We start from the raw sequence: 13,876 nt of genomic DNA, 5'->3' as shown, positions 1-13,876 counted from the left end.
GTAGCTAAATAGAAACTTCATGTTCAGTGGTATCAGCCCTCTGAATATCAGTGCTTCAGGGTGACTTTGGGCACTACTTTGAGGCCTTCTGGTTGGCTCCTGTGTGAAACAGGATACTGGACTAGACAGACCATTTGTCTGATCCAACACAGATGCTCTTGTGTTCTTTACCATAAGATATGCATCTCTTGAATTCAGATCTCAACCTTTAAACCATAAATCCTAGGAAAAGTTCATTGACTGACATGACAGATGTAACATTTTTTGCTGAGACTTAGACTTCACTTTCTTCTGAAATTCCAACACAAACCTGGTGATGGGGTGATCCCTACTGTCTGCTGTAGTCTGATAACCAAAGAACACAGCATAATCTAGTCTTTACAAAAGAGGTATTTTTCTAATCTTTATTAAACTCCTGCAATGCACCCCTACATTCTCTAAAGTCACTGATGAAAAGTGACACACAGACTTCTTATTGCCAATCTTCTTCAAACAGATGGTACAGCAACAGTTTAGGAGAAGAAAATAATGCATAGCTATAGCACATGATTAGGCTAGGTACAGCTGAGAGCCTAAATTGGGTTCTTAACAACATATCCCATATAAAAGTGGCTAACAGCTCAATTCTTTGTATTTTTACTAGGATGTGAATTTCACTTTAAGCAACTTCCAAATAACTGTCCACAGAATTGCAACCTTAGGGTGTCTGTTTCTTGCTAATAAGTTTGTTGAAGAGTTAAAATTATTTCATTCTGTTAGCTAGAATGTTCCTTTACATTTGGGGACAGGAGCCTCTGTACGTAAGGAAGGTTCTCTACTCATTTTACTTCCTCTCAGCATTATTTTGTTGTTGCCCTAGTATGTTTCAATATGTTGTCAAATTGCTGCTGTCCTTTATGGTGTGGCTCATTTAGCATCACCTCTTGAACTATTCCACATGAGCCTATTATGGGCTAATTTTCATCTTAGACAGTAAAAGCAATATCCTGCTAAAGGGGGCAGGGCAAAATCAGAAATGCCTCCATGAAGTGTGATTTGTACTACAGCTTAGAGGAGTTAAGCATGTAAAAACCCTGGGGTTATGATGAGATGTGTAGACCATACTATTAACAGATAGTAGTCTGGCCTGGTTTGGGGGGGGGGGGTTTCCAGTCCACTCAGTCAACACCACCATACTCAGCCTCCACATTCCTTTGCATGGCTTCTGCAGAGGCTCAGTTCTGCAATACAAAATGGCTGCATTAAGGCTTTACCTGAATTTATTAAGCCCTACAGTAGTCCTGTTCACAAGTGACAATGAATGCACATATAATCTGTTTACAACATATACTTGGTTTTCTTTATATGTGCACTAATTCTCATTTAATTCAACATACAGCTGAACATGTGATTGAAACTGCACATTTATCCAGGTATTGACCTCAAGTTTCAAATGTAAAGTGAATGGACACCGCTTCTTTTTTTACAAACAGATGTACAAATGTACTTGCAAGGTGTACATGAGGGCTAATATCCTTCCAGACTTCTTAGTCTATTATCAGAAACATCACAGTTAGCAAAGTGCCCTTGAAAGCAAGCCAGTGTGCAAGTTTAGCCATATCACTCTTAGCGATATCACTCATATCATGCTAAAACAGATCTTTTGTAGTTTCTTGCTAAATGTCATCAGTTTACAGCTATGAAACAGGCTGTAGGCTTCCATCCTCTCTGTTTAGCTAACTTTCAGTGCAGTGAGTGAAGAGAATGTATCCTGTATTGCACTGAAGACTGTATAGTGTATAAACTCTGCCTTCTACAAAATCCATGCTTTGTCTGCTTGGCAAGCTGCAGGAGCCTCATTTGTACTGCATGGACAGATTACAGACCATCACACCAGGGGCTTAATCTATGGGTACATATTCATAGTTTATTAAACTTCAGGGAAAGCATGAAGCTGTTTAAGGCATATATGGAAGAACAGTGTAACAACAGAAATTGTATCTGAGGAAAACAGGGTTACTGGGTGTTAAGATATTAGCTTGATTTGAGTGCCTTCCATGTGTAACTAATGAGCTCCATGCTGCTGCTTATTTAGAATGGCAAAGGCCTTTACACTAATTGACTAAAGAGAGTGTGTGTGCATGTGTGTGGGAGAATAAGAGACCCCTGCATGTGGTGGTGTGTGGCTTTTACCTTTTGAAATGGTAGAAAGATGGACCAGTTCAGATTGGTTCTGAGTACATGTGTACTTTTGTGTCAAGCACACCTAGAGACAGGAAATCCCTGATCTTTTCACAAATTGACAGGCAGGGTCAATGTCAGGTTAGTGAATTGTTAGTAGGTACCATCCTTTTAGAATTAGCAGTAGGAGCACATTTATGTGGAGTTGCTCTTCCCTGGTCACCCATCCTCCCCTTTCTGCTCATGGGATAGTAATTAACACCATGTGTCTGCATAGGGAGGACTGACTGCTTTTAGAAAAGAGAGTAACCTCCATGCCCCCACCATAGTTATTCACAACCCTCCCTCCCCAGTTCTGCAGTGGATCAGCAGAAAGATGCAGTTTTCATTCAACTCTTTCTTTGGGAGGAAAACAATGCCACAGGCAAGATGAAACCTCACATTGGCACTTGCATTAGAACCCATATTTGAATTATAGTGCTGAGATCCAAGATGATTTTGGTCAGTGCAACCCCATCCCCCTGTACATGGCTTCCATACTGAAGCCAAATGCAATATACCATTTCATCATATAAGAACGAGTGTCATAAACTTGCTTAGTGAGGTTTATAAGCTAAGGCTCGGCTGAAATGATGTGCAACGGAAGTGAATTATCAGAAGGTTTCCTGTTTATAAAACAGCTGATCATTTTTACCAATAGCTAATTGATTCTTCAATGTGGTTTCATGCTATTGTTAGCCTATGAGGCTTCACTATGAACTCCCCCATCCTCACTTCAGAATTTCCCCATATTTGGGTATCCACCCCTCCTTTGACAGCAACCTTGAATCCTTTAAAAAAATCTCAGCCATGTACATTATTAATGAAAGGAGTTGCATTATCTCACAAATTAAACATAGGGGTATAGAGGGGCGTTTATTTCAGTCCAAGTTCTGAAGCCCGGGGGCATAGAATCTGTGCATCCTGCTCTCCTGCTGATCTCCTGTGGGTCAGCTCAGATTTCAGCTGCAGTATGATAAGCAGCTTGTGTATTTCTGCCATTTGCTTTTTTTCTAAAGAGATGATGGTGCTGGTGACCACCTGGTCTGGGTTTGTGTTTGGTCTTTGTTGTCCTACTCTGGTTACTTTCTGTTACTGACGGTGACTTTGCTGACCCACATCAACTATGTGTCATTTTGTTGTTGCTGTTTCAGTGGTGTTGCATTATGCCAGGGAGTAGATAGCATTAACTGGTGATGTGGCCTCTGAGCTCTCATTGCCTTCTGTCTCCTCTTTGTCCTTCTTGACTGTGTACTGGCCAATAAAGGAGCCATCCTCATTGAACTGTCCTTCACCGCCTTCACCATAGTCCACCAAACTGTCGTCACTTTCTTGTTGCTTTATCGTGCCGTCTAATGAAGTCTGACTGCCCTGTAACGGCTTGTTGTCTTCATCACTAGCATCAAAAGGAAAATAAGTGCCATCAGAAGTAGGAGGGCATGGTTTCAAAGGAGCTACATAAAACCATAAATTTGTAAAAGGGGTCATCCACCTGCAATTCTATTCAAAAAAAGTTACGATAGCGCAGGAGATTCTGAATCCTTTCCTGTGGCTTATTGCAAATTATCTGGTAAGTTCTTTGCAAATGCAATAACTTTTTAATATATTAGGTATAAAACTTGACTATTCCCAAAGAGCCTAAATATATTGGGAAGGATCATGTTCCTTCTTCAAAGCATCGTTAAGGTGGAAACCCCACTGAAGGGCTAAAATTGTAAAATGCTTTGGAGCCTAAGTCATACTTCTAAGGGAAAGGGGCACCCTGTAGCCTAACGTATCCGTCTGGGCCTTACAGTTGCACGAGCGTCAATCGTATCAAAGATACGCTTGCTGGCACTAAGTGCTCTTTTGGCAAGAGGCCACTCGTTGCAGCTGAGTTAGATCCAAATGGGACATAGATGTTGAAATGCTATTTTGACTGATTTAAATTTACTCTTTAAATTTTTGACTTATTTAAATTTACTCCATGCAACTTTTGAAAATAGCATAGACCTGCTTGTAAATTGTGACTTTATTCTATAACTTGCTATTTCAGTGCTCTTTTTGTAAGAAGGGTTTTTAAAAGCATGCAAATACACAGACTACTTGATTTCTCCTTTTGAGTACTGTTGTCAGCTACCAAGATGTTTGTCAATATTGAACAAGCACTTGTTGAATTTGAAAGGCTAGTTTAATAATCCTGTAGCTTTTAAAAAAGATTAAGGCAGTTCAAGGATTACATGCCTAGCAATGGTTATAAGCTATCAAGATTAAAATGTAACTTCCAAGATCAGAGGTAATAAACAATACAAGGGATGGGCATTCTCACCCTATCCTCCTGTGAGCTGCCGAAAGGAATCTAGCTTAGCCAGAGGTAGTCTAGGGAAAGCTTTGGATCTAATGGTAATTTTTCTATGAGAGAATTAAAACAATATATAATATTTATATGCATACATATGCAGGATGTCCTTCACTCAATGGTTGTCTTTCTTCTGCAAATATTTATTTTTAATCAATTTCCCTTGGCCATTGCTATGAAGCTCAACTTTTGATCCCAGCCAGCATTGAATAATATCATTACAGGTTCTCTCTGTTTACCACAATTCCACAGAACACTGTTTTGCTGTAAGAACAGACTAACTAGATAAACAACCCCTACATCCAATTATCTTGCCTGATAGCGGCCAGTATAAGCATCATCAGGAGGTCATATTTAGAAAGCACAGGAACAATGCTATACTACTCAAGCTGTGCCTTATTTGTTCCCTTGCATTCCCTGGAAGGCCTGAAGAACTTGCAAGCCACCAAGGACAAAAAACCTCAGTAGCTACATATGTTGGCCCTTCAGGGACTCAAATAATAAGCCTGCCTGGAACTACAAAAAAAAAAAATAGAAAAAAAAAACCCGTGTTTGTGTTGGAGGGGATAAAGTACCTGAAGAACCACCAGTGTTCAGTCTGGTGGATTGCAAATTGAACACATCTGTTATTGACACTGGAGACATTCATGAAGCTTTGTGTCCCCACATTCCTCACTCATTAATATTCTTGGTAATTAACCTTTATGATAGCAAGTGCCATAGATCAATTGTGAACAGTGTGAAAGATACATCCCCCTTAAACTTTTTCCAACTACCTGGCACAAGTATAATTTAGAACATCATCTCTCTATTCTTCTTGAAAGAGCTGGTGATCAATAGTGCTTAAATTTTACTTTGGTCTCTCTAGCAAAAACATAAAATTCATGTTTGGCAACCATGGCTTAACCTGGGATCCCAATATAATTGTGCATGTTAATTTCATAATCAATGTTTTTGGTAAGGAATTCAGTCAGCATTAGGAAGAACTATTGGAAGAAAATAAATAGTTGAATTATTTGTTAATACAAGGAGGCACAAGACAAGAATGGCAAAACCAAAGAATGTCTGTTAGCTATCATTTCCCCCAAATATTTTGGGAGTACTAAAATGTAGTTTGCACCAGAACATGCCCCTTAGACGCCCCCGCCCCCATGAAACTAGTATACACTCCTGCTGGTGTTGACTTTCCACAGGCTACAGTCCAGAGAATCACGTAACAGTGGGGCTTTAGAATTCTTTCCCCCTGCCCCATCCTCCAAAGAGCAGCTCCTCATACTGCTTTTCACAGAGAACTACTGTTAGTCAGACATTCTTCTGGACTTGTGTAAAACTTTTGGTCACACTTGATGTTGCTTTCCATTGGAATTTTGTTGTAATGTTAGTACATTAACTGAGTACATACAGTCTTTCACATATAAATGCAATTTATATTTTGTTAAAATGAAATATAAGCTACTTTGCTGAAAATATTAAATAAGGGAGGCCCAAGTTTAAATTGGTTTAGGGGCATCATGTTCATGAGTTGCATATGTCAGAGTGAATGTTTTGCCAGTTAAAGGTTTGCAGAAAACCTTGACTCTGAATTGCCATAAAGTTATACAGAGCTGCCAACTTTATTGCCCCCCCCCACTTTGTTTTGCGGCACAGCATCTGAAATCAGGTAAATCTAAGTAACTTACCTGCAAAAAATGAAATAGCTCAAAATTCCAGTCTTGAAGTCCCTTTTTCATGTGAGTAATCCACCCTCAGTTGTGCAACTAGCAGATGGCAATCATTGCATAATATAAGGATTAGTCACAGAAAAGAGAATGAAGTTGAGGCCCATAATAATTCAATCGATTGTGGCAATGGCTCCCAATCAGCAGGCTGAATGCAACTCATTGGACAAACGGTACCCCAAATCTCAAGGCAAGGGATACAAAATGATTATTTAATGGTGTTAGATGAAGGTTGGGGGTGGAGAGGCAGGGGTGGGGAGCACAGAAAGTAAGGTGTGTTTTAGTGATGGAATTGCTGGGGGGGAAAGCTGTGTGCGCCAGACTTTGGGGCAGTCCACAGTCCTACCTTTCAAGAGACCTTCATGGTCCATGTAGAAAGACAAGGTGAAAAGGAGAAGGAAGGATGGGAATAAAACAGAGAGAGAAGCAGAAAGAGCCTGATCAGAGAGCAAAATGATGAGGTATGCATTTCTGGGGGCAGTGCTCAAAAACACCATTTTTCTGAGTGAGCTACCACCTTATCATATCAAGTGAAGACAACACCCCAAGAACACTTCTATATTATTGTGTACACATAAAAAATCCTCATATACCAAAATATATATTATGAATAAGTGATTTGTGGATGAACCACTTTTAAAAAGAGAAGAAGGCGCTATCTTCTGGGCTAAGCAGTGAAGGCCTCGAAAGATAATAAAAACAGAGCTGCCACCTTGCATTGCCTTGTCTGAATGCCTGCAGATCTGTCATACTATTTGGGTGATGCAAAGCAAATCAAGCATTGGTTTCAGAAATTGCCTTCAGAGAAGGGAAGTGTTTAGTCCCAACTTAGCATGGGCTGAGAATGAACACATGAGGAGGCTCTATTTTATATTTCCATACATGAGTGGGTGACAATTTTTTAATTTACTGCATTTATAGTTTGCCTTTCTCACTAAGACTTGAAGGAGTCTTGAGTACAGAACACACTATCATTCTGCAGTGATACAAGGATGCATTTGTATCATTATTCATAATTACATTGGATATATTTTCTGACAGAGCTAATGGCCTTTACAAAGGAAAAATGTGTGAAACGTACTGAAAATGCTCACAGTCCTTCATGGTAACTGCAATGGGCACTGAAAAATGTGAAGTTGCTTGGTCACCGTTAGGAATAGGACTTCTGTTATCAACTAGGAGGAATACCCAGCATCAGAAAAGTGGCTCAGAGCAGTTCCACTTTCAGAGTATTTTCTGGCATCATGAAACAGTAGCCCAAAAGGTCCAATACAACAGAGTAACATGTGTTTATGTGAAATTACTTTCCAGCAATTGTTGGGTAATAGTGTTTAGATGTGAGCAAGCACTCTTGGTTTTTAGCTACCAACTGCCAATTCCCCACACTCACTATTGCCATGTTTTAAGAAAGCGCCACTGATTTGTATCCTGAAAAGATTTGGCCCTGTGGTTTCCTTTGTTAGGCTGATTTGGAGCCCAATAATGATATGGGAGAGAGCAAGCAGTAGCAAGTTGGAGCAGAACAATGGCATTAGAGTTTCAGTATTCTAGTTCTATCTTACCACATTAGGCTCCCTACCCTCTCCTTTCCTCTGTAAACCAATCAGTTGGTACAGGAAGGCATGGTCATGGGGACAGAATGCTATCTAAGGATAATCGTTTCAAGCAGCCTTAGTTTAGCCTTTGCACAAGTAGACCGTTATTCTGTCAGCAGAGTAGAACAAGTGACAGTAACTAGAGGCTACAAAGATTGGAATTCTGCATGCACAGGCCACCAAGGATGTGAAGGGCATGATGAGAGCATATCAGACACGCTTCTGTGAAGGAAGGAAGCAAACCACTAAAGAAAGCATGTCAGCTTGGATCCTGTTAATCTTTCAAAGCCAACAGTAGCTTTCTCCAGACTAATATCCAGCTCCGGTTTATTCAGTCAGTTTCCCTACCCCCCTCTCTCAATCAGTTGCTAGAGAAAGGCATGGAGATGTGGAAAAAATGCTGTCAACAGTTGTACATCTTAATCAGCCAGCCTTATTTCTGTTTCAGGTATTCAACTTCACCTTCATTCCTGGACACTTAAGGGATCTGTCATTTCTCTAACTCTCTGTGTAGACGTGTGCAGTAGTTCACAGAGAAAACACAGTATGTTCATTTGTTTTCTCTCTCTCTCTCTCTGAAGAAAGTATAAAGTCTTCTTGCAGCTTTTCTACTCCTAGTTAAGGGTAGACAGCTTTTAACTTTAGAGGGATTGGTTTCAATACAATTTTGACCCAAATCGGTTCTAACAGAAGATGAAAGTACAGGATAAGAAATGGGAATGTCTCCTTGTAGTTAACAATATATTCATATACATGTTTTCAAGAGCCTTTAAGCAATCTTCTTTAAAAAGTAACATAGCACCACTTGCAAAGTTTCTGATGCTATATTGTTTGGAGATCAAATTTAAAGTAGTATATTTAATTTTTTTATAGATTATACTTCTGTTCTTCTCATCATTTGCATAGATTAGAACTTGTCCTTCATACTTCCATTTAGTCAGTTAAGGGCATAGTGGCATAAAAGCCTTATAACAGACGATGTCATTCTTTTAAAATCTGTGCTAAGCCCCGGGAAGCAGTATGGGCCTGAGCTTCAAGCACGTCACAGGAAGTCATGTAACAATGATGACTGATTACAAAGTCCTTCCCAGGGACTCATGGGTCCCATTTAGACAGGCACCAGGTCACATGTGGAGAAGGGGCTTCAGCCTTCCACTCCCACTATTTTCAGGTTGAGAAAACAATAGTGTGTGGGAAGGAGGCTTAAATCCCTTTTCGGTTCATGGTTTTGACGCAAATTGGACTCATGTGCATTTGGGAAGCACAGAACTCCCAGAACACACATGATGCTAAGTCATAAGGACTTTGTATCATGTAAAGCAGCCTTGAAGCTCTGCAATCCCCACGAGGGTCGCAAGCTATGTATTGATGACCACTACTTTAAAGTAGTTTAGAAGGGCATGAGAAAATCAACCACAATTCCTCATTTATTCAATAAATTGAATGCTATAAAACCTTTTCTGATTTTTAATCCCCAAATTATATTTACTTTATTGTATTTGTACCCCACCTTTCTGCCCAACTGGGACCCAAGGTGGCTTATATAATTCTCCTCTTCTCCATTTTATCCTCATAACAACCCCATGAGGTAGGTTAGGCTGAGCGTGTGTCACGGGTCCAAGGTCACCCAGCAAACTTCCATGGCAGAGTTTTATAGTGAGAGTATGGTTCCTTGCCAAAGTCACTATATGATGCTTGTATTACTGAGATTTCCAAACCTGGCCAAGACCACACTCAATGTGCACATTTTCCAACCTATTTCTTTGACGTATACGCGGAGATATTAGCCTCCATCACTGCTAACAGACTTCAGAAGGTTGTTCCAACCCTGGTACATGTAGGCCAAGTAGGATTCATATGGGGCAGGCAAGGTTCTAATAATCTCATATTGGTTGCTGATTTGATTGCATTAAATAGTAAGAGGTCTGATCAAGCTCTTACTCTCACTTGAAGATGAAAAAGCTTTTGACAAAATTTATTGAAAATTTATTTTTGCCACATTGACTTAATTTGGTTTTCGTCATGAATTTTTGAAGTGGATTAGAATTCTTTATTAATCTCTAAGATCTAGGGTACTAACTAATGACATTTTTTCCCTTTCACATTCCCTCTTGAGTGGGTTACACGAGTAACTTGTCCTCTTTCTCCTTTTCTTTTTGATCTATGCTTAGCTTGTGCCATTAGACAAAATAATAACTTTCATGGCTTTGTAACACAACTCTTTGGAATTTAAAACAATCCTATATACAGATAGGGTTGCGAGGCCCCCTCAACCTCCAGGAGGGGGATAGGGACCTGGCACTTACCTTGGGGGAGAGGGGGTGCACATGTGCAAAGCGTGCGCACGCCCCCTCCCCACAGGTGAGATGATACTTCAGAAGTGATGTCATCACACAGCCCCTGGGAGCATGTCCAGGCTCCACAGGGGCTCAAAATGGGCCTGATCCACACTGAAATGGGCTCATTTTTGAGGTGCTGAGGAATGCAGGAGTGCTTCTGCGCTCCGCAGCACCTGAAAACGGGCCTGTTCTGCCACAGAGCTGCACTAGGACGTGGAACACCAAGGTTTGAATTCCCACTCAGCCATGGAAGCTCACTGGGTGACCATGGGCTAGTCAGACACACTCAGCCTAACCTCACAGGGTTGTTGTGAGGATAAAATGGAGGAGAGGAGAATGATGTAAGCCACTTTGGGTCCCCATTGGGGAAAAAGGCAGAGTATACATGAAATAAAATAAAAAATAAAAACTTTTGCTGACTGTCAATATTTACAACTACAACATTTGTTGATATCCAAATTACGGCCCTGTAGGATTGAATGTTTCAGAGTCTCCTCCACTTTCGGAAACTCTTATTGCAAAAAATGAAACTTACAATATTTGTTTATAAATATTGAATGTCAGTTAATAAATATGATATGCAGAGTCTCAGGAACAAAGGGAATAAGGAGTTAGATCACCCAATTTTGCCAAAGCACTGGGATAAGATGTTAAATGCTATACCGGTTACATCTAGAGATGGGCACGAACAGCAATACGAACAAAAAAAAGCCACGAACAGCCCAATCTGCTGTTCGCGAGCAAGCTGTTCGTGAGGCCCCATTCTAAATGAACAGGTGGTCATTGCAAGCTTCGTTCGTTGCTGTTCATCAAGCCAGACAGTCTGGCAACTGCAATCAATTCCCTTGGCAACTTAGGCAGGGATTGTCTGAACTCTGTCTGAACTCCTGCTGTTGCCCTGGAAACCCCAATCTAAGCCCAATTTAGCTTGATAGGCAGGTCTTCCTTTCAAGTGTGGAGCTCCAAATTTGTTACAACAAGGGAGCAAAGACCAGCGGGGAGGGGGGGTTCCCAGCTCTGACTCTGCAGAAAGTGGAGAGACAGTTGCTGTTGGCATTTTGATAGAGTGCATTGGAGCTTGAATTTTCTTTGTGTGTGGTGGGATAGGGATCTACCCCTTCATGTTCCAGGGCTGTTGCCAGGCTCAGGGCCAAGCTATTATTTATTATTGGTACCTTTCCTGCTGCCTGCTCAGGTTAAGTTTCTGGGAGTGATGTGGTAGGGATCTACCCCTTCAAGTTCCAGGGCTGCAGACAGGCTCTGGGGCCATGCTATTATTTATTATTGGTACCTTTCCTGGTGCCTGCTCAGGTCAGGTTTCTGAGAGTGGTGCAGTAGGGATCTTGATTTGGATGATGGCTGGAGGAGAGCCTGCTGGCCCCCACGAACAGCCAACCACGAACATGTTCGTGAACAGGACTATGTTTGTGGTTGTTCATGAGTCCCTGTTTGTGGATGGCAACAAACAACGAACTTCATGTTGGTTTTTTTTTCTCTTTGTGCCCATCTCTAGTTACATCTATGGATATTAAGTAGGGGTGTGAATGCCGAAAATATTCGGATTTCCTGCTTTGGGTTTACCTGAAGCAGGAAAAACATTCAGAAATACCCAAAACCTGAAGTGGCAAGCCGCTTCGGATTCAGGTATTTGAATCGCTTTGGAATGCTCCATAAATATTCAGAGCACTCCAAAGTGATTCAGGGGGCTGGGTTTTCCCTCAGCACCCCCACCCACTCCCACCCCAAATCCCGCACTTACCCCCCCCTCCCCTCCAGCCCACTTACCTGGCCCTTTTAAGATCAGGCAGAAGAAGCCTGATGATGATTTGACTTTCCTGGTGCTGAGAGTGAGGGGAGATTCCCCCCCCTCACCAGGAGGGCGAGCATGCTGGGCTGTTTCTCCCCGGTGTCAAAGAGACAGGGAACAACTCCCTGTCTCTTTGACATCGGGGAGAAGCAGCCTGGCAGCGCAGACCTTCCTGGTGCAAAAGGGAGGGGGGATTTCCACCTCTCTGTCACACCGGGTGGGCGAGCACTGGGCTGTTTCTCCCCAGTGTCAAAGAGACAGGGAAAAACTCCCTGTCTCTTTGACATTGGGGAGAAGCAGCCTGGCAAAGCAGCGTAGACCTTCCTGGTGCAAAATGGATTTTGAAACCTTTTATATGGAAGCTTTTGTGTTGATTTCTCTTTAACATTGGGGAGAAGCAGCCTGGCAGCGCAGCGCAGATCTTCCCGGTGCGAAAGGGAGGGGGATTTCCTCCTCTCTCTCACACCAGGAGGGTGAGCGCTGGGCCATTTCTCCTGCATCCGGTGGGGACTCGCAGGCATTTGCCAGCATCCCTGCTGCCCCATTCAGCCGCTGCGGATGGGGCTGGAGAGAGTTCCCTGGCCCCGTCTGTGGTGGCTGAAGGGAGTGCCTGGCGGGGACTCACAGTCATTTGCCTGCATCCTGCCACCCTAATCAGCCACTGCGGATGGTGTCGGGGAGCTCCCTGGCCCCTACAGCGATGCCAGCACTCAGCTGCTCATTGGGGAAGCCCCCGACAAGCAGCTGATTCAAGGGTTTAAATGCCCCTTTCCCTGCTGCTGTGCAGTGGCAGGGAAAAGGGCATTTAAACTCCTTGACCCGAAGCTTTCTGAAGCATTACAAATGCTTCGGGAAGCTTTGCTTCGGGACTTCCGAATCAGGGCCAGCATGCTGTCCCCTATTTGGAAATCCCAGAGGTTTCCGAATCGGGTCTGATTCAGGCATTTTACCTGAATTGGATTCCCAAAGCGCACACCCCTAATCTTAAACTGTAATTTATTCAGCAAAAAATTATGTTTAGGGTATGCTGGACACCACAACACCTTTTTGGTAAAGGACTAAGGACAGTGTCTAATTGGTGGCACTGGATCTTACAGGCCATATCTCTTAAGTATATGCTTTGGGCATGTACACTTATTTGATGTTTTGGGAGGAGATTATTACGCTTATTAATTTCGTATTAGAATATCCATTATTTTTGAGGATGTCTGCATACTTTTAAATTACTTGCCTGGAACCTAATCGATGATCAACAAAAATGAACCCTCGACAGTGCCTTTACTGTCAGTAAAAGACTTACTTTACAGCACTGTAGAGACAAATGCCCATCTCCCATAATTCAATGGATGGAGGACCTTGAAACTTTATCTGTATTTGAACATATAGCATACTGACAAATGCGGATGGACTTATTTTTTGATATTTTGAAACCTTTTATATGGATGCTTATGTGTAGATTTCTTACTCTTGTGGTCATGTTTATTTCTGTTCTATATGAGATTTAGTGTATTTTATATATATATATATATATATATATATATATTTAAAAATCCACATTTATATGTATAAAGTTTATGGGGTGGGTAACATATTGGTGTGTTAAAAAGTGCCCCTCAATGGCTATTATATCCTTTTGAGGAAAATAGTCACTACTGCAATGATATGATCACAGAAATGCTAAACATGCTCAACCCTCAATCAATTCAGTCATCTGCTCTTTGATCATATGGTTTCATGCTGCAAGATTTACACACTGTGCTTCTTTCAAATTTCTGTAGGGAACTGTCTGAGCAACTTCGTATTCATGGGACCAGATCTTGCTCAGCGTTTTATAAATTAATTCTGTGAGCACTGGATAATTGCATGGGGCTCAAATCTGA

General features: G+C 41.7%; 1 protein-coding gene across 18 annotated transcripts in view; it reads right to left on the bottom strand.

Moving 5' to 3' along the window:
- Positions 1-390: 390 nt before the first annotated feature.
- Positions 391-13,876, bottom strand: part of NFASC (neurofascin) — a 328,885-nt gene continuing 315,399 nt past the window's right edge. For all 18 annotated transcript variants that reach the window (XM_054981817.1, XM_054981826.1, XM_054981820.1 and 15 more), the window contains one exon: positions 391-3,595. In XM_054981817.1, coding sequence (XP_054837792.1) covers positions 3,364-3,595 — 232 coding nt within the window. In that variant the 3' untranslated portion in view covers positions 391-3,363. The remainder of the gene's footprint in view (positions 3,596-13,876) is intronic.

The sequence above is a fragment of the Eublepharis macularius genome, chromosome 5 (assembly GCF_028583425.1).
Source record: "Eublepharis macularius isolate TG4126 chromosome 5, MPM_Emac_v1.0, whole genome shotgun sequence".
Lineage (NCBI taxonomy): Eukaryota > Metazoa > Chordata > Lepidosauria > Squamata > Eublepharidae > Eublepharis > Eublepharis macularius.
This window is presented reverse-complemented; position numbering and strand designations above follow the sequence as displayed.